The 26144-nt window shown below is 32.0% G+C and overlaps 1 protein-coding gene across 1 annotated transcript in view; it reads left to right on the plus strand.

Moving 5' to 3' along the window:
- The window catches only part of cita (citron rho-interacting serine/threonine kinase a), a 109142-nt gene that overhangs the window by 20229 nt on the left and 62769 nt on the right, over window positions 1-26144 (plus strand). Inside the window, exons 6-8 of the mRNA XM_073840164.1 lie at window positions 11671-11776; window positions 15139-15282; window positions 17104-17223. Of these exons, the coding sequence (XP_073696265.1) occupies window positions 11671-11776; window positions 15139-15282; window positions 17104-17223 (370 nt within the window). The remainder of the gene's footprint in view (window positions 1-11670; window positions 11777-15138; window positions 15283-17103; window positions 17224-26144) is intronic.

The raw sequence follows: 26144 nt of genomic DNA on the forward strand, positions 1-26144 counted from the left end.
TAACAGATTGACTAGGACAAGATCTGTCACAGTAATTGGGTAAAAATGTCTAGTGAAATGTGCATTGGAAATCTGGAAATATCAGAGGTTTTAAAGGTGAAGCATGTCATTTTTGTCACTGACATCACCAAACAGCACTGCATAAATAATGACTGTTTTCAAACAGGTTTCCTGATTTATCCCGGTGTCAACAATCAAATAGTCCTGCCCCAAAACTTACACTATTGGTTGAATTCCTGAGCTTTCTGTAGTGAATATCAAAAGGTCAGCTACACTGTAAAACATTTATTTTGTAGACAAAGCGAAGATTATCTGCATAAATTTTGCAAGAGTATATTAAATACTTGTGTGTGAGTGCTTGTGTAGAGTAAAACTTCAAGTCTCATTAACAAACTCATTGTCATGTTTTTAAAATTTTATTAGCCCTAGATTTTATTATAATGGGTGGGGGGGGGGGGGACTAAATTACTGTAATGTTTTTATTTTTTATCCTCTTTCTTTCCCCTCAATTTCCACTATCATAATGCAAAAAAGCTCATTATGGTCATGTTTTTCTTATTTAAATTGGTTCCAGTTCTCAATATCGTAATGCAAAAATTCTTATGTTTTTATTTTATTTTTTAATTTTAATTTTCATATCTTCCCCCAAATGTCCTTTACCGTAATGCTAAATATAATGTAAAATATTTTATATAAAATTATATTTTTCTTTCAAAAATAAACAAGAAATTATGACAGTGTTTTAGTGGTATTTAAAAAAAAAAATTAACGTCGTAATATTTTGAGAAATTACAAGAAAAAAGTTGATGAGAATTCGAGAATAAAGTCTAAATGGTTTGAGAATAAAGTCGAGATACTTTGGGAATAAAGTCGGAATATTTCGGGAATAAAGTCGAGATACTATGAGGAAAAAAAGTAGAAATACTTTGGGAATAAAGTCGGAATACTTTGGGAATAAAGTCGAAATACTTTGGGAATAAAGTCGAAATACTTTGGGAATAAAGTCGAAATACTTTGGGGAAAAAAGTAGAAATACTTTGGGAATAAAGTCAAAAATTCTTATGTTTTTATTTTATTTTTTAATATTAATTTCCATATCTTCCCCCAAATGTCCTTTACCGTAATGCTAAAATAAAATTAAACAAGTACAACAAGGTAGTGATTGCTGTAGTGTTTTATTTTGCAGATTTTAATAAAAATTGCAGTAATGAGCATGACTCAAAAGAACATCTAGATGCATTATAGTAATAAGTGTGCATGTAACTCTTTAGGATGTATTTTAGAGCCATTTACACACTAGTGAATAGCGTTATTCAGATATTGAATATGATGTGCACAGCGCTAGCAATGCCAAGGTCATTGGTTAATTTCCCAGGGAAATGCATGAACCGATCAAATGTAAACCTTGAATGCAATATGAGTCACTCTGGATAAAAGCATCTGCTTAATGCATGAATGCAAATACATTAATCCCATCGATTTGTAACTGAAATACAAATGTAAGCCATCTATATCTCTACAAATGTCAGCGTTGACAGCAAATCAGCCAACATTTGTTATCTGAGAACTAATTGAATCCCAAAACAAAGCGAAGCGCTCTGCTGTTTTCATAATGTTTTAAACAGCAGCGATCGCTGCATGCTCTTTAATCGCATTTAACATTTTACCCTATTGTGTAGTAAATACACATTAATGATATGATGTATGTCACGCTGAAGTATCTCTAGAGAGACGGCTTGTTTTCGGTTGAGTCAGTGCTCTAATTGGAGCGTTTCCTGTCTGCTGCAGGTTCATACTGTAATGATCGTCCGAGAGTAGGTGGTTTTCTCTTCTCTCTGTGACTCACGCTTCGTCTGGCTGACAGGATGTACAGGTGCATTGCTGCTTGGATAATTAAAAGGCCAACTGGTTTATCAGTAAATGAAAAGTTTGTCGAATAATGAGACTTGTGTCGACATCTCTCTGTTCACGCAGTATTTTTCTATGCAGAATCCAGCTTCTAAAACATGTTTTCTTTGAGTAAATGAGGACAGAATTGTAATCGTTGGCAGGGTGGAGTGTTAGAGCACTTTATCTGGCGTCTGGATTTCAGAGCTGTGATTTCACGCCGCAAGCGATGGTATCGGTTTTGGTTCCAGCAGAAATTTTCACGGCTTCACCCCAACAACCCTCTGATTATCTGAAGTATTTTTATACGGTGCTTTATGATTCTGACCATATCTGATCTGGAAATAGTGATAGGATGGTTTTCTTCTATTCTTCTGTTAATATGTGGATGGCTGCTGACATGTTAGGCAAGTTTTATCGCATCGATTTAAAGTGGGTGACTCACTTTAGCCACCCCAACACACTGAGTAGATTTAATTCTTTGCATGCTGATTTAAAAACATACTAGTGTTAGCAACTGAATCTGCTTTTATGTATTATTGCAGTTATTATAAATAGGATCAAGCATATCCATATTAAATTTGAGCTTAGCAAATGTGAATTTTCTGCCATCTATTCACGTTTTTGCATGAGTTGATTTTAAATATGCATGACACATTCAAAAATTGTTTAGATTAAGCACTTCGAAGCATTGCGTTTAGGCTTTCAAATAAGATTCTTATGAATAGCAAATGTGTGCAAGTTTGTATTTGTACAGACGCCAATGGCTTGCGTGAATTAGTAATAGTTTGATATTAATGCTATAATTGAATTCCACCTGAAACCTCTATTGATGTTTGCTAATGTTAAATATTTAATGTATATAATATATATAATGTAAAATATTTTATATAAAATTATATTTTTCTTTCAAAAATAAACAAGAAATTATGACAGTGTTTTAGTGGTACTTAAAAAAAAAAAAGATTAACGTCATAATATTTTGAGAATAAAGTCGAAATTACAAGAAAAAAGTTGATGAGAATACGAGAATAAAGTCGAAATGGTTTGAGAATAAAGTCGAGATACTTTGGGAATAAAGTCGAAATCCTTTGGGAATAAAGTCGAAATCTTTTGGGAATAAAGTCGGAATACTTTGGGAATAAAGTCGGAATACTTTGGGAATAAAGTCGAAATACTTTGGGAATAAAGTCGGAATATTTCGGGAATAAAGTCAAAAATAATTTGGGAATAAAGTTGAGATATTATGAGAAAGAAGTAGAAATACTTTGGGAATAATGACGAAATACTATGAGAATGAAGTCGAAAGACTTTGGAAATAAAGTTGAAATACTATGAGAAAAAAGTAGAAATACTTTGGGAATAAAGTCGAAATTCTTTTGGGAAAAAAGTCAAAATATTTTTGGGAAAAAATATGAATACTTTGGGAATGAAGTCGAGATACTATGAGAATAAAGTCGAAATACTTTGAGAAAGTCGGAATGCTATGGGGAAAAAGTTTTATAGAGAATTACAAACAATGTGTTTTAAAATAATGTTTTTTTTTCACACTCTTTAATGTGGCGTGACAGATCGCTGTATTCATGTGAATCAATTGTGTTTTCACTTACAACGAGACATTTGTTTCATTAAATTATAGCCTACTGCTTTCTTTGTGAAAATTCCACCACCTACTCAGCAAAAACCTTGGTGGCATCCAACCTTTCATTCCTTACGTGTTTAATTAAAAACAACAAAAAAACGTATTCAACTTTGAAGTAGGCTCGTTATATATGACAGGGGTTATATTAGTGTCTTTTCTGAGGTTTATAACATGAAGTGACTATTCACAAGCTGTTTTATTCACGGGATAATGCAGTAAATGATTGCACATAATATTTAACGTCTTCCATTCATTGTTTAGTGCGCCAGACACCCAATGATTCTGTGCTTTGTTGCTTTTAATATAAAACAGCTCAGCTTTCAAATTCAGTTCTATCATGAAATGCAAATTATGAATGTGTTTTTCCTCTTAATTTCAAGTTTATAGCAAGATATATAAGTAAAGGAACATTAGAAGGCATGAAAAAAAAAAAAATTATAGCCTAATTTAATGAAACTAATGTCTCATTGTAACCGGAAAGATGATCGACTCACATGCCACTTAAACTGAAGCGAATACAGTGATCTGTCACACCACATTAAAGAGTGTGAAAAACACATTATTGTAGGATATGTTGTTTTTGTTTCACTACAAATCTGACAGATTTTAAAAGCTGAGACTTTGGAATATCTCCCAGTGCTCTCAATCTGGGCCATTTGTGTGCAAAATAGGCAAGAATATACTCTAAAATATTATAGCTTTAGTTTCATAATTGCTGCAAATATATTGTCGAAACATTTTGACTTTATTCTCTAAACATTTCAAATTATTTTTTGTAATTTTGACTGTATTCTCAAAATATTTTTACTTTATTCTCATAATATTTTGACTTTATTCTCATAATATTTTGACTTTATTCTCATAGTATTTGGACTTTACTCAAAATATTTTGACTTTATTCTCGAAATATTTAAACTTTATTCTCCTAATATTTTGAATTTACTCTCTAAATATTCTGACTTTACTCTCAAAATATTTCAGCTTTATTTTGAAATATTTCGATTTTATTTTCATAATATTTAGACCTTACACTCGAAATATTTTGAATTTACTCTTGAAATATTTTGACTTTTTTTTTCTCAAAATATTTTGACTTTATTTTCCTAATATTTCGACTTTACTCTCTAAATATTCTGACTTTACTCAAGATATTTCAACTTTATTCTTGAAATATTTTGACTTTATTCTCCTAATATTTCAATTTTATTCTCCTAATATTTAGACCTTACGCTCAAAATATTTTGACTTTACTCTCGAAATATTTTGCGACTTTATTCTCCTAATATTTCGGCTTTACTCTCATTATATTTAATCTTTATTCAAGAAATATTCCAACTTTATTCTCAAAATATTTTGACTTTACTCTTGTAGTATTTTTGTTTTATTCCCGTAATATTTATACTTTATTCTCAATTTCGACTAGGATATAACACTATTTGGTTGAGATACAACTATTAGTAGTGAGAAAATCACGTTTAAACTTGTTCAAATGAAATTTTTAGCCATGCACATTACTTATAAAAAAAATTAGTTTTTATATATTAACAGTAGTAAATTTACACAATGGAATTATATTTTAATGATTTTGTCATAAAAAAAATATATATATATATATATATATATATATATATATTTTTTTTTATATATATATTTTTGCCCCATAAAATGTATTTTTGGCTATTTCTACAAATATACCCATGCTACTGGGTTTTGTGCTCCAGGGTCAAATATTGGAAAAAACAAAAGTTTGCTCTGATAGAAAAAGCATCTGCTATGATCATAAATACAAACATTTCTTCACTTGTTTCTCCTGTCATGATTTTCTTAGTATGTGTGAAGACTAGCGATTTGGACTGAAGTTCATCAGCTGATTCTGTGCGCATGAAATCTGTAACAGAGATTGCCTGCCACACTTGTTTGCCTGACCTTTCTCGATGGCGATCGATGTAGCGCAGCATGTGAGAGCGCAGCAGGTTGACAGTGTCGCCGCAGGAACATCGGGAGAACATTTACCGAACATAGGCTATGAGTCAGCCTCGTCTTTGTCCGTCAGCCGCGCTAAGAATAGCCGATGTAGGAATGCATCAGCGCTCCAGCAGATCAATAGCTACTGTATTCACAGAATGCGTAAGTGTGTTTACATCCGCCGCAGATGCCGAGGGTTAGTCAATGCGACTGCCGCCCACTTCAGGCAAAAAGAGCAAGATGCTCTGACGCGCTCGTGCCAGTTTGCACACGATGACGTGCTCGGATGATCGGTAGCTCGATATTAATGCTGTAATAATTGCATTCCACCTGAAACCTTTATTGACGCCGGCTAATGTGAAATGTAATTCTCAAAGTTCAGCGGAAGATTTTCCCATTGCTGTTTATTTTTCCCATTCATCTCTGAGAATCTCTTAGAACACATTCTCAAAGGGCTCAGTTTGAAATGCGTAGCTTATAATTACAGTTTGAGCCCAAACACACACGCTCCCCATAATCGAGCCGGTTGTGGGCCGTTCTGATCAGACCCCTGGGACGCGTCGGTTTCTCCAAAGGGAAGTCTGTAAGCGCTGGGTAATGGACTGCTTTACAGCAAACAGGCAGAACCTCTAATCTGGTTAGACCCCACTGGTATGATGCCGAGGAAAGCATATTTAGAGCTGGGCGTGTTTGTGTGCATTTAGACGCTCTCGAGGGGGTCCGGATGTGTCTGCTTTACCATTTCACAGTTCCTTCAGTTGCGTTTTGATAGGAGGACACGTGCCTTCATGCTCCTGTAATCATAATTACGCCTTTACGATTTGGAAATGCAGACAGAATTATTGCACAGATGCAAAAATTCACTGTATAATGTGGATGGTCACAGAATCTTGGATGAATAACTCAAAAGTAGGTTTGTAGAGTTAATCAAATTGTGTTATCTGTCAGTTTTTAAGCTATTTAGGTATAAACCTGCGTGTTGTATGTACTTCTGTAAGTAATAACAGTAAAAGTAGTTATGCCGTTTAATAAAACATTATTTTTTTTAAAGGAATATCACAATTTTTGGCTGTTTCGAAACTAATTTAGTTTTAGTTATAATTATTTTAGTACTACAGGGTAAACTAAATTAAAATGAGAATTTTTGTTTTGGTAATTAGCTGAAATGAAAGGGTTTTTTTTTTACCTTTTATTTTATTTCAGTTATTGTTTATTTTGTTTCAAACAGTGGAAATGGTATTTTATGGTTTTAATTTTCTTTCAGAATTAGTTTTAGGTAACTAATATCCCTGCTGCCAACTACTAGAACTAATTACTCCTCACTTACCAGACTGTCCAGCAGTCTTATTATAATAATAATAATAATAATAATAATAATAATAATAATGCATTTTATTCATCACATGCTTTTCTTAACCTAATTGCTAAGTCTTGGATTCAGATGTATTTTTCACATTTCAATACACTCTTTAATAGAGAACCATGAACCAAACCAACTGACTCTGTGGTGAATCACAACCTTTTGATGGAAATAATTCTTTGAACATCTGAAAATAAGATAAAGACTGTCTGCTAAACAAGGTTAATGATCTACAGCTCTCATTCAAGGTAAATGAAGCTGAACTTCCATTAGAAATGCATCTAACTAGATTAAACAAGTAGTTTGCGAATGTAGGCAGACTGACTGGATTACATCAGACGCAGTGCTTCATGGGAGTGGGTGGTCACCACCGAGCCTTCTTTCTGTTTCCATGGCAACAGTCACTTCTCCGATTATTGGATGTCTCTTTAGGATTATGGGTTGTTTAGTGTATTCACCAGCAATTTGGCTTTCAAACATGATTGATGGTCATAAAATGTGTTTCTACAGAAGCTGAGCATCCTCAGAATCTGGAATCATGAAAGGTTTATACACTACAGCTCTCTCTGTAGAGGAAATGAATGTGTTTGTTGTTGTTGTTTTTGGCTTCTGGTGCCCTAGTGTCGTGTTCTGCACAGATGTGAGACAATTCACAAATAATGCTGTCTAAAATGTCAGTAGTTTGTACTAAGACTTGTGAAACCAGACTCTGCTTTTGCATGTATGCATTTGGCAGACGCTTTTATCCAAAGTGACTTTTTGGATTTATAGGAGTTCATGCATTTCCAAGGAATTGAAACCCATGATGTATGCTGTTTAAAAATACATTACAAAGCATTAAATTAGTTTTTACCCTGTATTATATTGTTTTCTGTAGGTAAAACTGAAGTTATTGTATTCTAATTTATTGTTTTTTGTTTACTACTACTTTATAAGTTTCTTTGAAGCAATCTGCACATAAAATAAAAATAAAAATAAAAAAGGAAAGTAAATCCAATATTGACTTAAATTATCATACTATACTAGGGATGCGCCAAAGGCCAATTACCATGTTTTTTCCCCCATGTATTTCTATTTTGTCAAATTTTTTCTCTATTGCATAAATTAAATATCCAAAATGTGCTTTTTTACTTGCTTGTCTTGCTTTTCACAACAAAAAAAAAAAAAAAATTACAAAATAACGATTTAAAAATATTTACTTAACACTGAACTTTTGTAAAATTCTAGTAGACATAGTCTACCAACAAAGCACAATTTAACTTAAAATAAATAAGTTAGTAAAATAATATTCTTTGGCCATTTTTAAGACCCCCTTCTTGAATCAGGCATGTGTTTTAAAATGAACAAATAAATGCAGCCTTGCTGAGCAAAGGAGAATGTTAGAATAAATGTATTAATAGAGCTGTTGGAATGATTGTTAGCATTATTTTTGACAACAACAGTAAAAAATGACAATACTAACATTTATGAATGTTGACTTTTTTTATTTTGGCGGAAACCCACAAGAAGACCTAAATCCTACTTTTTGCTGACAGCAGCAGATTTCTGAATGATTGTCATATTTGGGCTTTGAACCCTGGCTAAGGAGCTGCTGCAGCGCTGTCAGAATAAATACAATTGGTGCATGAATTAGACAACATAATGTTCTGTAGTTTATTTACTGATGGATGATTTCAGTCATCATACAGTAACCTTTCTCTTCTCATGAAGACATACGATGTGACACTAAATAGTCTCTCGCTGTCGCTGCTTGGAATGATTTTTGTGTCTTTCTCAGACAGTTTTAAAAATGCTTCCACACTGACCACATGTTTGCTGCATTAGTGCACGCCTTTATTTGATCACGTCACATCATTGTTCATTATCATTTATTCTGCCTTTTCTCTTATTTGGACGAACACAATTTTTTTTTTTGCTCTTTTTGGCCGAATAATTTCGGTTGCCGAACATTTGGTGCATCCCTATACTATTATATACTATGATGTGCTATTCTGTACTGTTCAAAGCTCAGTTCTATAGTATATTTGCTCATCAGAGCTATTTGGAGCTGACAGCATCGATAAATGCCCATCTTTCTTCATTCTCTACGATGCAGGAAGAGCTGAAGTTGGGAATTTATCCAGCTCAGGAAATGGACAATGAAACATTGTGAGAGACACACCATATCAGCCCTTCAAAGAACTAGAAAAGCATGGCCAAAACTCTCTTGTCTCTATTTTCAGACGTCTCCTTTAGCAGGAAACACTAAGCGGACTGAACAGTTTGTGCACATAAAATACTGTTGACGGTTTCTCTGGGATTTAAGCTCAGTTTAAAGGTCTTTAGGACTCGGCGGACGAGCTGTCAGAACGACGGTCAAAGCAAATATTCACGAGTCGCTGCGATTGGTTCATCTTCCCCTCCGCTGCAGTATTTTTGTCAGTTTCATTCTCTCTCTGTCTCCGTTAGTAATGTCTGTTGTGATTGTGCTGCGGCTGGGATTTCACTCTTTATTTTTGGAACACGTTTATCCGTCAGACAACATTTCGTCAGTCCTGAATCACTGACATATGATGCATGTGGGAGCTTGAGTTGTTTCCTGTCTTTGTTGGTTTGTTCTGAGGTTCATGTGTCTTTTTATACCGTCGTAGGCGGTCGGTTCTCTATATTTGGGAGGTTTTTTGTGTCTTCGTTTCCTCTGTGAGAAGTTTTCAGCTGAAGTGCATTATTACTTTGCTTCCTGAAGAGCATCTGTTATGCTTTCCAAAAATTGCTCATCAGTTTTTGACTCAAGCAGGAGAGTGAGTGTGGGAGGAGTCTGTTGGTTTGACTGACCAATGGCAGGCATAGGGCGGAGTCAAAGGGGTGGGAGGAGTATTTGGGGAACCTGTGTGAAAACATTCATAATAGTTTTATTTCAAGTTGCTTAATAGAGTACTTGAATTTGACTTTGAAATTTAAGGCCTGGAAAACCTTTGAAAATGGCAATATTCCTGAAGAGGTACTTGAAAAGTGCCTAAATTATTGAAAGACAATGTATCTATGAAATAAGTGTTCAGTTTTGTCAATAAGCGCATATCTTTTCAAGCAAAATTCACGCAATTCAAAAAATATACACAAATACAAATTAACCGTGGTTTTACTAGAGTAAAAGTGTAGTATACTTTGTATTACTGTGCATGTGCTTCTTTATTTTTGACTTTTTTTTTATTAGTATATTTTATACATATTTATATACATCTGTTTCACTTAGAATTTTAGAATCTGACAAAGAAGACTAAAGTGAGAATATCAAAAAAGTAATTTCTTGAAACTCATGGAATCTGTTTGAACCCTGTTTTGTGTTTTTTCTTCACAATCTTTCAGTCTTGGGTTTGCATATATTTTTGTTCTTTTTAAGGACTTTAAGGAAGTTTTCCATTTTTGCGATTTTACAAAGCAAAGCTCTATTATAATCAGTGAAGCTAACTTTTTGCACTGGTTGCAAGTGCCTTTTTTCTTAGGTGCACCAGCACAAAAGTTAGGTGAAATTGGAAAATTTCAACCACATTGCATTTAGCACCGCAGTTTTACAAGTCCACTTGTTCACGGTTGTATTAAATCAATATCTCATTTACAAACTCCCTTAAAAAAATTGTTAAAAGCTGTCACTCATCTTAGTTCGCAATCTTACAAAGCTCTATTATAATCAGCAAAGCTCTCTCCACTGCACAATCAGTCTCTTAGTTACACTCTCTCTACACTCAGTTTATGAAAGGTTTGGTGAGAGATGTCTGTGATGCATTACTCAATGTTGCTCAACTTTGAAGCTTCACTCAGTGCAAGCACAAATACGCAGATCGGGTCAGTTGCACATGGTGCTCCTAAAATAATACGCACGCAGTGGTTTTCAGTCGCAAATGCCAGTGAAATCGTCACACTGTAGAGCCCTCGATGATGTCCTCAACATTTAAAGAGAAAGGAGAGGTCAACTTCCTGTTTTACGTGAGCAAATGACATCATTGAACTGATGAAAGAGCACATGTTATTTATGCTGTTACAATGAGTAATTACAGTTCAGTTCGGAAACTGCAGTAATTTGATTTGCAGAAATGTGCAGAACTCAAACAAACTCACACGTGTGTGTAAATGAAGGACAGTTGTAGTGGAGTTATTACCCTCCGGCCTGCTTTGGGGTTCTGGTGTAATCAGCACTTTAGCAGCGTGTGTGTGTGTGTGTGTGTGTGTGTGTGTGTGTGTGTGTGTGTGTGTGTGTGTGTGTGTGTGTGTGTGTGTGTGTGTGTGTGTCCAGCCTCAGCACTTTCGGCTGTAATGAGCCGATGTCTAATGGCGGAGACAGAGAACTCAGAGTTCAGATCTCTGAGCAAGACAGAAGCGTTATATTATAAAATGAGAGACTACAAGTCAACGATTGTCTTGTCGTGATGTGTCCATGTTAATGAACTCAAATGTAGAAAAAACTCAACTGCATGCATTTTGTTTTGACAATCTCTGTTTTCATTTCTTTGTGGTATTGTGACACTTGCGGTTCGCGTTCCTGATGAAAATGTTCCCTTACATCTAATTCGTGTCATGTTAATTAATGGACACCATTTAAAGATGATGTTGTTTGGTTATGAGTGAATGAATTCACATTTGCATGAAACTAATGGAGGGTGTAATGAATGCGAAAGGCTGTGCAGACATGTGCATGTGCTATTCACTACATTCCCAGTAAGAAGCTAAACAAAACACAGTACTTCAGGCTTTTTCGTGGAGATTTATAATTAGATGAGTGTTGTAAACATGCAAGTCTGTTATAGTTCTAATCAGGTGTTTTTTTTCTTTGTGTCGTCAGGACGGTTGGCGCAGGGCTCAACTCTCCTGCCAAGACCAACTCCATGGAAAAAAAACTGCACCTTAAAAGCAAAGAACTACAAGACACTCAAGACAAATGTCACAAGGTAAGAGCACAGAAATGCCTGATAAACATACAGTTAATGCAAGGTAAACTGCATCAACACCAACTCGTTTCTCAATGAAATTCACATGTACAATATTACATGTGCAATGGATGGTGATGGAGTGCACCAGAAACAACATTATGTAGAGAATTTTGGTTAGCTCAAAGAATTTAAGATGATCAATATATGTGTGTATATGCATGAGACTGTTTCTCTCATCACATATACACTGCAAACTCCACCAGGTCTTACGACCAATGAATAGGATGAAATGAGTTATTTAAAACATACATTTCAGTCAGGGAAAGTAGTTTAACTCACAGGAAATCGTGTATAATAATCGTCATTAAATATACGCAATTTCCAGTTTCTGATCAGTAACAGTAATAACGATATCGACTGGTTTCTTTGTCCAGCAAATTATTCAGCGATACCCATTACTCTGACGTTGGCCCGTCGTCACGGCAACGCGTTTTTACTAACCAGAACGGAGTTAAAACAATTGAACAGAATAGGGCTTAAGGTAGCAATATGAGATCGAAACAGTTTCAGTGACTTTGTAATGTAAGCATTCAGCACAGAGAATCATTATATGTGAATATATGGTTGTTTATTAAACTATTCTACTTACAAACGATCGCACATAGACAAACGTACATAAAACACAAATAGACAGAGAACGCGTGAGAGAGAGGGAGTAAGAGAGAGAGAGAGAGAGAGAGAGAGAGAGAGAGAGAGAGAGAGAGTAAGAGAGAGAGACAGAAAGTGAGTTTGCAAGGGACAGGAATGCAAACAGTTCTGAACAACCTGAAATCGTTTCTTTTATAAAACGCCTAATACGCAGCTATCTACGTTTGTAGAAAGGACGGATACTTGCAAGCTTGTTGTTGTGCATTGGTTCCGTATGTATTCAGTTCAGAAAGTCCTTTCCAGTTCCTTGAGAGTATTGCAGGCCTCATCATCTCCACTGCCAGGTGAGCCCAAACCCCCCCCCCCCCCCCCATGGATCTGGGGGGAGGTGCGGGTGACGTGTCTTTGTGTCCCGAAGGCAAGAGCAAGCGAATGAGAGAGATGAGGGAAGGTTTATAAACCTGTAGGTCGTTCACGCCCACAGTTGGACCTTGACCAATCCGGTTGATCTGAGTTTTGGAGGGAAGATTGAAAGTCTTTGTCTCTCACAATGGGGTTTCGCATGTGGAAGCTGATTGGTTGTTTGGCCACAAAACTTTCAAAAGTTCAATAATACATATAAAGCAATGAGTTATTAAGATGCCACGAACATTAACATTTAGGGAATAATAAATGCTGCTCATAGACACCAAACATGATCTATGTATCTTCTCGTTTGACTGAGTGATTCTAAATGTGAGAGTCTTAGCATGCACAATAATTCACCTATTGCGGATTAATGTTTGAGGCCGACATACATAACAGAAACAACAATATAAGAAAAGGTAACACATTGATACGTGTACATTTCTATATAACTGTATGTGGGACTGCATGTCTGAATAAGGAAAGTCTATCTTTCCCTGCATTTCTGGTAGGAGTCTTATCTTGATGGTGGGGGGATGAGCTGGATAGTGAACAAAGGACTGGCTCATAGCACATAGGTGTTAATCATGGGGGAGAAGTCATTTAAGGAATATAACTAGTTATTTCATGTCTGATTGGCTCCATGCACTACAATTAGTAGTTTTAAGATGCATTTGTTGTTGGCTAATTGTAGGGCTGGGTGTTGGCAAATATTACACTTTAATAAACCTATGTTCCGATTCAGTCTTGATTCAGTTTGTTATTGATTATTTTGAATATATATGGGGGGCTTATACATTTACAATAAATGTAAACTATACAGGAAACCCTATGGAAGCCTGTTTATGCCAGGATTTTTTTATCTCACAATTTAGAAATTTTTCATTGCAAATTCAGAATTGCAATTTTATCTCACAATTCAGACTTTTTGAGAAAATGCGAGTTTACATTTGCATTTATATCTTGTAGCTTTGCATTTATATTTCACAATTCTGTACTTTCAACTCGCAGTTCTGAGAAGAAAAGTCAGAATTCTGAGTTTTGCATAATTTCATATTTATTTAAGCTTTTTTTCATGTTAAATTATGGCACATTTATTTATTTGCATAAATGCATAATTCATAAAAATAAATATGCAAATAAAAAAATAAATGAAAGAATAAAAATAGTTAAAAAATAAATGCAGAAAATAATTAATAAAGTCAAAAAATAATAAAAATGTATTTTGTGACTTTGTTTGTATTACTTCCTGTATTTATTTCCTTCATTTTAACTGTTTTTAAAATCTTTTGTTTTATTCATTTTTAATTTAATTTTATATATATTTATCTATTTTTCATGCTTATCCTTGCCTATTTTTTTATCTCACAATTCAGACATTTTTCATTGCAATTTTGTCTTAGAATTCAGACTTTTCTTATCAGAATTGCAAGTTTACATCTGAATTTATATATTGCAGCTTAGCATTTATATTTCACAATTCTGTACTTTCATCTGAGAAGAAAAGTGTACCTGTAAGAAGTGAAGTGTTACTGTAATAATAATGGATAAAATTAAACGATTTGTATACAAATATTTAAAGCATTTTTATAATAATAACTTTATAACAAGCTTTTGATATAATTATATTTATGCCTCAATTTGTTGCTGGAATAGAAACATTTAAAAAGTGGCTGTAATAAAGACATTTGATGTTTGATTTTTTAATTTTTTTTTTTACATATAATGTAAAGTAAAAATATAATGAATATGTAACATATTGCATATATTTATCAAAATGCTCCTTTCTAGAGTTGAAGTTGTTCTAGCTGACTAGATATGAGTTTATGGACATTTAATGGCTTTGCTGAGGTAAATGACATTGTTCACAAACTGTTTTATTGACATCTTTCTGTGGTTGAAACATTGACTGATTGTTTAAATGAGATATTATTTATAATTGTTCTGTTTCTTTGAACATCTGATGTTCATTCATGTGCATTTGGTGCTATAACTAGTAGTAAAGAGATCACTTCACATGCAACTACAGTCATCTGTCATGCCACATTTAAGAGCATCAACCACATTTATTGTTTGCATTTTGTGATAAAATTGACAAAGTTCAGAAGTAGCGTGTTTACGAATGGCTAAAAGATTGATTTAAGAATCAATATTGTTTCATTAAAATGAGAATCAATTAAAATTGATCAACTGATATGGTCAACCCAGCTCTGACAAATTGAGTAAAGAGTGTGTGAAGTCTTAGTTTTATGGTTGTGTTGTTGGCGTTGTCTGAGCACTGCTGTAAAATGCATTTAGACCTGGTGCTTATGTTTGTGGCCGCTCAGATGGAGCAAGAGATCTCGCGGTTTCAGCGTAAGATGACTGACCTGGAGTCAGTCCTCCAGCAGAAGGATGTGGAGCTCAAAGCCTCCGAGACCCAGAGGAGCATCCTGGAGCAGGACCTCGCCACCTACATCACCGAATGCAGCGTGAGTAATGCTCTAACATCGTAGTGCTCTAATCATAATGCACTTTATTTAGAGACGAGCAATCTGTGCTTTAAATGAGTAGGCGCAAAGGCCAGTAAACTAGGGATGCATTGATTTAAAGCATTACTCCACTTCCAAAATAAAAGTTTCCTGATAATTTACTCTCATCTTACGCTTCATGTCTTTCTTTCTTCAGTCAAAAAAAAGGAAACATTCTAGGATTTGTCTGCACTGTACTGGACTTCAATGGTAATCAATGGATTGAAGGTTAAAAATGCAGTTTCAGTGCAGCTTCAAAGGGCTCTATACGATCCCAGCTGAGGAATAAATGTCTTATCTAGTGAAATGAAGACATGTTGGCAAAATATATCCAAAAATTTAATAATAGAAAAATAAATAATGCAATAAATGACTTGCTAAAACAAATGCATAATTTTTAATTGAATTTAGTCCTGACTTTATTTTTGTATTACTTCCCGTATTTATTTCCTTTATTTTGACTGTTTTTCATTCTTTCTTTCATTTTTTTAAATTTAATTTCATATTTATTTAACCATTTATTTCTGTGTTTAAATGGATAATTTATTTATTTATTTACTTATTTGCATAAATGCATAATATATAAAATTAAATATGCAAATAAAAAATAAATGAAATAATACAAATAAAGTAAAATAATAAATACAGAAAACTATTAAAGTCAAAAATAATAAAAAATTATTTTTACTAAATTTAGGACTGAGCAAGTGTTTAGTCCTGACTTTATTTTTGTATTACTTCCGGTATTTATTTCCTTTATTTTAATTGTTTTTTAAATTCATTTTTAATTGAATCTCATATTTAAGCATTTATTTCCATGTTTAAATAATGGCACTTTTTTATTTATTTTTATTTGCATGAATGCATAATTCATAAAATTAAATATGCAAATAATAAAATAAATGAAATGATACAAATAAAGTTAAAAATAAATACAGAAAATAATTAATAAAGGCAAAAATAATAAAAATGTATTTTTACTAAATTTAGGATTAAACACTTTGCAAGTGTTTAGTCCTGACTTTATTTTTGTATTACTTCCTTTATTTTTAACTTTTTTTTTTTATCCTTTCTTAATTTAATTTTTAATTTCATATTTAAGCATTTATTTCCATGCATAAATCCATAATTCATAAAAATAGATATGCAAATAAAATAAATGAACACTTTGGAAGTGTTTAGTCCTGGTTTTATTTTTTATATTACTTCCTATTTTAATTTCCTTTATTTTACCAGTTTTTTATTCATTTTTAATTAATTAATTAATTAATTATTTATTTAAGCATTTATTTTCATGTCTAAATAATGGCACATTTATTTATTTATTTGCATAAATGCATAATTCATAAATAAAAGAAATAATTCAAATATTAGTTATCACTCGTCTAACTGCTAGTTGTTTAGGTTATGGACTCGTGAGAGTGTACTTTCTCTCTGACAGCAAGACTTTATCAGTACACATTCTCTGATGGCCATTATCTATTGTTTTATATCTAAAACAGCAAAACTGACTGGATTTCATATCTGTGCTCTTGATGCTCTGTCTTTAATGCAAATACACCTGCTGAAAAAAGTACGCTTGGCACGCTGTTCAATTTTTGTTCTGACCTTGTGTTTCGAACCGCCACTGCATCTCAACATAACAGACGTGTGTGTGTGTGTGTGTGTGTGTGTGTGTGTGTGTGTGTGTGTGTGTGTGTGTGTGTGTGTGTGTGTGTGTGTGTGTGTGTGTGTGTGTGTGTGTGTGTGTGTGTGTGTGTGTGTGTGTGTGTGTGTTTTTAGAGTCTGAAGCGCAGTCTGGAACAGGCTCGTGTTGAAGTGTCACAGGAAGATGATAAAGCTCTCCAGCTCCTCCATGACATCAGAGAACAGAGCAACAAACTCCAGGAGATCAAGGAGCAGGTAAACCAATGCATTTCACCACACCATTACAGTGACATACTTCATTTTAGTACAGAAAACGCTGTTTATTAGTACTTATATAGCACATATTGTATGATTATTAATGCATCCAGATTTAAATCTTTTAAAGCAGTAGAGAAGCTAAAATAATGACTTTTAGTGCCATATTAAAAAAAACATTAGGAGATTAAAATAGAGATTAGAATAAAGTAGAAATGTTTCGAGAATAAAGTGGAAATGCTACGAGAATTAAGTTGAAATACTATGAGAATAATTTTCACAAAGAAAACGGACTTCTTTCGACTTCATTCTCATAATATTCAGATTTCAATCTCGAAACATTTCCACTCAAAACATTTTGATTTTATTCTCGTATTTCGACTTTATTCACAAAACATTTTGAATTTATTCTCGTCATTTTGACTTTATTTTCAAAATATTTTGACTTTATTCTCGTAATTTTGACTATTCTCGAAATATTTCAACTTTATTCTCATAATTTTGCCTTTATTTTTGTAATTTAAATGTTTTTCGCAATATTTCAACTTTATTCTCGTAATTTTGATTTTATCTTCTAAATATTTCGACTTTATTCTCGAAACATTTGACTTTATTTTTGAAACATTTGACTTGTAATTTAAATTTTATTTCTGAAATATTTCGACTTTATTCTCGTAATTTTGACTATTTTCAAAATATTTTGACTTTTATTTTTTTAAACATTTTGACTTTTTTTCTTGTAATTAGATTTTATTTTCAAAATATTTCGACTTTATTCTCGAAACATTTGACTTTATTCTCGGAATTTAGGTTTTATTTTCAAAATATTTCAACTTTATTCGCGAAAAATTTTGACTTTATTCTCAGAATTGTTACTATTTCTGAAATATTTAGACTTTATTCTCGTAATTTTGACTCTTTTCAAAATATTTTGACTTTATTTTTCTAAACATTTTGACTTTTCTCGTAATTGAGTATTTCCGAAATATTTCAACTTTATTTTTCGAAACGTTTAGACTTTTTTCTTTTAATTTAGGTTTTATTTTCAAAATATTTCGACTTTATTCGCAAAACATTTTGACTTTATTCTCAGAATTGTTACTATTTCTGAAATATTTCGACTTTATTCTCAGAATTGTTACTATTTCTGAAATATTTCGACTTTATTCTCGTAATTTTGACTATTTTCCAAATATTTTGACTTTATTTTTCTAAACATTTTGACTTTTCTCGTAATTTTGAGTATTTCCGAAATATTTCGACTTTATTTTTTGAAACATTTAGACTTTTTTTCTTTTAATTTAGGTTTTATTTTCAAAATATTTAGACTTTATTCTCGAAACATTTGACTTTATTCTCAGAATTTAGGTTTTATTTTCAAAATATTTCAACTTTATTCGCGAAAAATTTTGACTTTATTCTCAGAATGGTTACTATTTCTGAAATATTTCGACTTTATTCTCGTAATTTTGACTATTTTCAAAATATTTTGACTTTTCTCGTAATTTTGAGTATTTCCGAAATATTTCAACTTTATTTTTCGAAACATTTAGACTTTTTTTCTTGTAATTTAGGTTTTATTTTCAAAATATTTCGACTTTATTCGCAAAACATTTTGACTTTATTCTCATAATTTTGACTATTTTCAAAATATTTTGACTTTATTTTTTGAAACATTTCGACTTTATTCTTGTAATTTAGATTTTATTTTCAAAATATTCCGACTTTATTCTCGAAACATTTGACTTTATTCTCGTAATTTCAACTTTATTTTTGAAATATTTCGACTTTATTCTGAAACATTTGACTTTATTCTAGTAATTTAGATTTTATTTTTAAAATATTTAAACTTTATTCTTGTAATTTGGACTGTTTTCAAAATATTTTGAATTTTCAAGCATGCAAATGTTTAAGCGGCAAATAAGCATTTTTGAGTTGTATCATGTACAGTTAGTACCAGTTAAGTGTAAAGGCTGATATTCGAGTGTAGATATTCATCAAGTAAATACTATTGAATAAGAACATGGTCGCACACGTTCCTGATTACATGAAGTCCGCATCAGTCATCGGTCCGACGGCGTCCTGCAGCACCTCCATTAGCTCGACTTTATCAGCCGTTCATTTGCAGAACTGAATCCCGTAATTGAGGCCAGGCTGAGGAGACTCGTCTAAACGCCGGCTAATCGCTAATCATCACGCATCATTAAGTTCCTCCACAAGCAAATCATGTTGCTTTTTCCTTGGTTTCCAGGTTTATGGGTGTTCTTCCTTTGCGTGTGTAGTCATTTGTTCAGTATAATGTCCTGTCAGTGACTGTGTTACACAAACATGTGTTACAGTGTAGGATGTTGGTCTTGGAAAAAGATTTCTGCCAAACAAACATAGTTTTAACCATTAGTCCATTAACTAGTGCTAAAATGATGGGTTAATAGGTTGATAACAACCAGGTTGTTCCAGGTCCATAAAGCTGTTGATTCAGGAACAGTCTTGAGTAGCATGGGTATATTTGCAGCAATAGCCAAAAATACATTGTATGGGTCAAAATTATCGACTTTTATGCCAAAAAACATTAATATTAAGTAAAGATCATGGTCAATGAAGATATTTTGTACATTTCCTACAGTAAATATATCAAAACTTAATTTTTGATTAGTAATGTGCATGGCTAAGAACTTCATTTGAACAACTTTAAAGGAGATTTTCTCAATATTTAGATTTTTTTGCACCCTCAGGTTCTAGAGTTTCAAATAGTTGTCTCTCAGACAAATATTGTCCTATTCTAACAAACCATACATCAATGGAAAGTGTATTTATTGAGCTTTCAGATGTTCTCAGACAGTAAATCGCCATTGTGTATTACTTGTTTCATCACTAGTCTGGCTTTAGTTAATTATATTAGTCAGAGCTCATCTCTACAGACACGTCAGCCGAAGATCTTCGCTCAAAGCTGCTTTGATTCAGTCTTTTATGAGGAGGATGAATCTGTGACTGTCTTGTGAGAGAAGAGAGTGGGAGATGCTCATTGGACGTGTCGTTTCCATGGAAACAGCCGTAATTGTTTATTATCTCTGGGTCATTGTGCAGGATTATAATGGAGGGTCATTTTAAGCGTAATACTAATATGAAGCGCTAGCATCTTATTCAGCATCTTTTTGTGTTTTTCCTGACTTAAGAGTACATGAGCTCTGCTGACTTTTTTCAGGGTTCGTACAAGGTGCTTAAAGTGCTTGAATTTGACTTTTTGAAGTTTAAGTTTACTTGAAATGAGCTTCAATTATTGAAAAGAATTATTGAAAGACAGTTCAAAAACATCATACTCTTTTCGCTTATTTCAGTTGTTGTCAGAAAATAATAAGCTAAGCAAGTATAGTAGTTTTTTTACTTTTGAGAAAAACCATTCTCATATCATATACAAGCAGAAACGAAAATGCAGCAAGCTGTCAAAATAAAAGTTTGGTTTAACTTGACAGAAATATTACTTAATGTAATGATAGTGCTACTGCTACTAATAAACATAATATTAAAACAATATTTACCAGAAAAAATACTTAACAGAATTTATTTACAAGACAAATTGTAAACACACAAGACAGTATTTCTGGAAAAAATTTTTTTATAAAAATAAAAATTAATAAATAATTCTTTATAAAAATCTAAGAAAACTTTATAAATTAATTAGATTTGTTTTGGATTATTAAAATGCAATGAAACTATTAAAATTAAATGCAGAAAATTAATAGAAACAGATTCACAGAATTTGATAAATAAAACATATTTTATAGTGCCTTAAAATGTAATTGTTAAACTTTCAAGAAATTGCTGTTAAATTGTGTATGTTTCATGATTTTAATTAATTAGATATGCTTTTTGATATTTTTTTATGAAACTATTAAAACAGAGTCTAGAAAAATTCAAAATGGGATAAAATTGATTTTGAAAAAAATTTAGTGGAATTTGGGAATAAAACATTTTATAGGGCCCTATTTATTCATTTGTGTCAGTTTTTTTATTTTATTATATTTGTTCTTTAGTTTGTTTCTTGAATCTATGTGCTTATTAATAATAACGATAAAATAGATAAATAAAGATAAAATAACAAAAAATTACTTTATCATGGTATAAATTGTTGTTGTGAAATAAAATGACTATATCATGAAATAAAATCGGGCTTTTTCAGTTTAAAGTAACTATAACCTCCATTTGGATCATCTGTTATTCATTTACTTGAGTCCATAATCCATAATAACCCTTCCTCCAGTGAAAAAGTCCATCTCCTGTTGCCTCTCACATCAAAATTAGATGAATGTTTTTGTAGAAGAGCCACTTTTTCCTGAACACAGACTATAGATGTGACAGCTAGTAAGCAATGGTTTATTAAGTCAAAATGGGTTTTGTTATTAATTGGATTTAGTCTGATTGTTGATATGATGGGAAAACAGCTCAGAAGTGCAGATCGTCAGGCAAACATAACGCTGTTTGAGTTGGTTCTGTGTATTTGTGAATGAACATGAGCTCAAGGCATTATGGGGAATAATATTTCACTCACTGAACTAGAAACAAGAATTAGTGGATAATCCTGTGCTGGCAAACCTGTGTCGAGATCGTGTTTAAACCCTGAGCATGCTGGGATCTGAGAACGGCTTTGTCAAGATTTACAAAGAAAACTAAGCCATCAGATTGAGAGAGATCTTTGTTTTGGGTGTTTTCTGTTTGCCATTGCTATCTATACATCTAGCCATTGTCTGAATACTAATTCTTATTAGATCTCATGCACTCATTACTACAGAATTGTATTATATTATAAAATACTGTAATATGCTTTTTATTTAAATAAGCACATAGCTGTTCAGAAGTGGGATTGGTACTTCGTCTCTTCTGCTCACCAAAGCTGCATTTATTTGATCAAAACACAGTAAAATTGCTAAATATTTTTGTAATTTAAAACACCAGTTTCCTATGTGAATATTTGTAAAAAATTATAATTTATTTCTGTGATCAAAGATGAATTTTCAGCATCATTGATCCTTAAATCATTCTAATATGCTGATTTGCTACTTAAGAAACATTTCTGATTATTATCAATGTTCAAAACAGTTGTGCTGCCCAATATTTTTGCGGAAAACATGATACATTTTATTTTTAAGGATTCACAGATGAATAGAAAATTCAAAAGATCAGCATTTAGTTTAAATAGAAACTTCTGTATCATTATAAATGTTTTTACTTTCACTTTTGAGTAATTTAGTGCGTCCTTGATTAATAAAAATATTAATTAAAAAAAAATCTTTTGAACTATAGTGTATCCTGTAGCTTGCAACATTTATTAATTAACATTTAATAATTAATTTTGGACACACGACTTAATGTTTTTTTTTTTGTCAAATATTATTTAAAAAAACAAAACAATATATCTTTTTTTTTTTTTTTTTTTTTTTTTCAATTGTGCCAATGAATGATTCTCAGTTTTTTATTTTTAAGAAAAACTGACGTTAAGAATGGAATGGAAAAAAAAAACAAATGTTTTTCTTAAAAACAAGCTGAGAATCATTCCTTGGCACAATTTGATTTAAAAATCAAATCAAATTCAATTCAATTAAAATAAAAAATATATTGTATTTTTAATAATTAATAATTGACTAAAATAAAAAAATAATAAGTCAAATGTGTCCAAACTTTTGACTAGTAGTGTATCTGTGTAGAACTAGATCTTTTGCACATCTGAAGAACATTAAATGTTGTTTGCTTGATAATAACTGTGATTACAAAAAGGCCTGTGTTGAATATAAGTGTTTATTAGCGTGCTGGACATTTTGTTCTCGTTTCGTTGAAGTAATTATACGTCTTACTGGTGGACGTCTCAGCAGATCTGATCCACGGCACAGCCTTCACTGTCAGTGTCCTCCGATCAATATCATCCGATTCATTCTCAAGATCCTCCTTTAACAAGCAGTCCCTTCGCACTGATCTCTGACACAAACACACACAAAATAAGGGCTGCGTCTTTAAAAAGCATGTTGTTTCTTTGCATCTCTGAAAGAAGTGTCTGAGATGATCACAAATGCAATATATAATGGCTGATTCTATTTAAATGCATGCATTTTAAAGTAGGATTATTTAAATATAACCAAATAGATTAATAGTAATAACAAATAGCTAATAAAGTATGCTATGACTTTTTGAGTCCAGAAATCTTACGTTTATTTCATGTATGACGCAAAATATGCGCCACATTACTAAGTTAGTTTGTTTATAATAAAACTGTAATCCAAATGCAATTCAGATACCTATACGTCTTTAATTTATGCTTAAATGTTTACCTGCAGTTTCATTTTTTTAATGCTTTATGGAGTCTCTAGTCACTCCACCAGAGCGGTGTGATATTTCATGGACACATAATTCATTGAAGTCTGTCAATTAATAGTGATATTTTGCATTAAGGTTCACTTACAGCAGCATTAAATGACTTGATGGATCTTTCAGACTGTGATTGTGGCTCAGTCTCTATATCGAGCAATCCTGTAATTTGGCAACTAAAGCATCATTTGTCTCTTAAATGTTTCCTCGCCGGAGCCAAACTGAGATGCCGTCTCTGGTTGAACTGAAGTGACGTGAAGAGCTTGTGAAAGTGCGTTCAGTCGGTTTGCGTGTGTGTTTCTCTCAGACCTCTAAACTCAGCACAATTAACCCCGTGAGACCTGCTGGCTTCACAGAGAATCTCAGCCAGTAATCATTCACATTATATTTCAGTCACTCTCTGAAGCCGCTTGTTTAATTCCTTAATGCATTTTACTCGCTCAAACCGTCATTAACCCGTCCGGCTGCTGTCAGCGGGTCATTTCACAGGAACACCACAGCTTTATCAGAGAAGAAACAAGCGGATGTCTTGGGTTGCTTGTAATTAGGGCTACCATTGTTACCTATAACTATTAAAAACTTTTTACATATTAAAAACGTTAAACATAGTGTTCATTGAAATAAAGCTGAAATAAAATAAATTATTTCAAGTAGAAATGTTGACTGAAATAAGTTTAAAATAATAAAATAAAATAATAAATGTAACAAATTATTTAAAAAAATCATAAATTTAGTAATAAAATTAAAAAGAACAACAAATTTAAAACTAAAAAATAGATAATTGCTGAAAAAAGTATGCTAGTATAATACTGTAAATAATACTGAAATATCACTGCTTATCACAGCATTTTGCTAATTGAAATAAAGATGAAATATATCTTTATATAGAAGAAAAAAAAATAGATAATGTTGACAAAATGTAAACTAAAAAAAAAGTAACTTAAAATAAAAACTACCTTTCAACAGTTTTTGAACATGAAGATTTTTAATGTATTTTAAAGAAGTCTTTTCTGCTTACTAAGCCTGCATTTATTTGATCTAAAGTACAGTAAAATTTGGAAATATTTTTACTATTTAAAATTACTGTTTTCTATTTCAATATATTATAAAATGTAATTTACTCCTGTGATTTCATAGCTGAATTTGTAACATTGTTATATGTTACAAGGGTTTTTTATTTCAGATAAATGCTGGTCTTTAGATTTTCTATTCATCAAAGAATCCTGAAAATAAAAAAATTACCCAACTCAAAATATTGATAATAATAATAATAATAATAATATGTTTCATGAACAGCAAATCAGCATATTAGAATTATTTCTGAAGGATCATGTGACACTGAAGACTGTAATGATGCTGAAAATTTAGATATGATCAAAAGAATACATTTTATTTTAAAATATATTTAAGTAAAAAACTGTTATTTTAAATAGTAAAAATATTTCAAAATTTTACTGTTTTTGCTGTGCTTTGGATTGAATAAATGCAGACTTGGTAAACAGAAGAGACTTCTTTAAAAAAAAAAAAAAACATGAAAATCTGTATTTATAAAACTATTGACTGGTAGTGTATAAAAAAGCTAATTAGTTATTTTAATTTTAAAAAATTATCTATAAATAATTAGGAAACAACACTGCTTATAACCTGGGTTTTTACTGTTACCTAAAACTTAAAAACATTTTGTTAATTGAAATTAAATGAAGCTGAAATTAAATCCAAACAAATATGTGACCCTGGACCACAAAACCAGTCTTAAGTCGCTGGGGTATATTTGTAGTAATAGCCAAAAATACATTGCATGGGTCAAAATTATTGATTTTTCTTTTATGCCAAAAATCATTAAGAAATTAAGTAAAGTTCATGTTCCATGAAGATTTTTTTGTAAAATTCCTACTGTAAACATATCAAAATGTCATTTTTAATTTGTAATATGCATTGTTAAGAACCTAATTTGGACAACTTTAAAGGTGATTTTCTCAGTCTTTTTGATTTTTTTGCATCCTTAGATTTCTAATTTCAAATAGATGTATCTCAGTCAAATATTGTCCTATCCTAACAAACCATACATCAATAGAAAGCTTATTTATTGAGCTTTCATATGATGTATAAATCTGTTTTGTCAAATTTAACCTTATGACTGGTTTTGTGGTCCAGGGTCACATATTAGATGATATTTTAATATTTTAAACTTTTATCAGAAAATAATAAAATTAAATTATAATAAAAGAGTATTTTAAAAAAGCTTAAAAAAATACAAAAATTTTAATTAGCTGAAAATATAAAAGCTAATTAATATTAATATAACACTGTTCATATAAAACAGTACAGTGTATCAGCACTGTACTGATTAATTATCATATTTATGTGCTGTGATATTTGTGTTCATGTGTTTCTTGGACAATGCTAAGGTTTTAATTATAAGAAATGTGTGTTATTCAATTGAAATATCCGTAAAAGTGATTGTTCTGTGAGTTACTGAGAACATAGTCTCATATAACCAGACCTTCAGACTGACAGCAGAAGGTCTGGGAACCTTGGCTGCTTTGATAGGCCAAGGCCTGCCCAAG

Source organism: Garra rufa, chromosome 5 (genome assembly GCF_049309525.1).
Source record: "Garra rufa chromosome 5, GarRuf1.0, whole genome shotgun sequence".
Classification (NCBI taxonomy): Eukaryota; Metazoa; Chordata; class Actinopteri; order Cypriniformes; family Cyprinidae; genus Garra; species Garra rufa.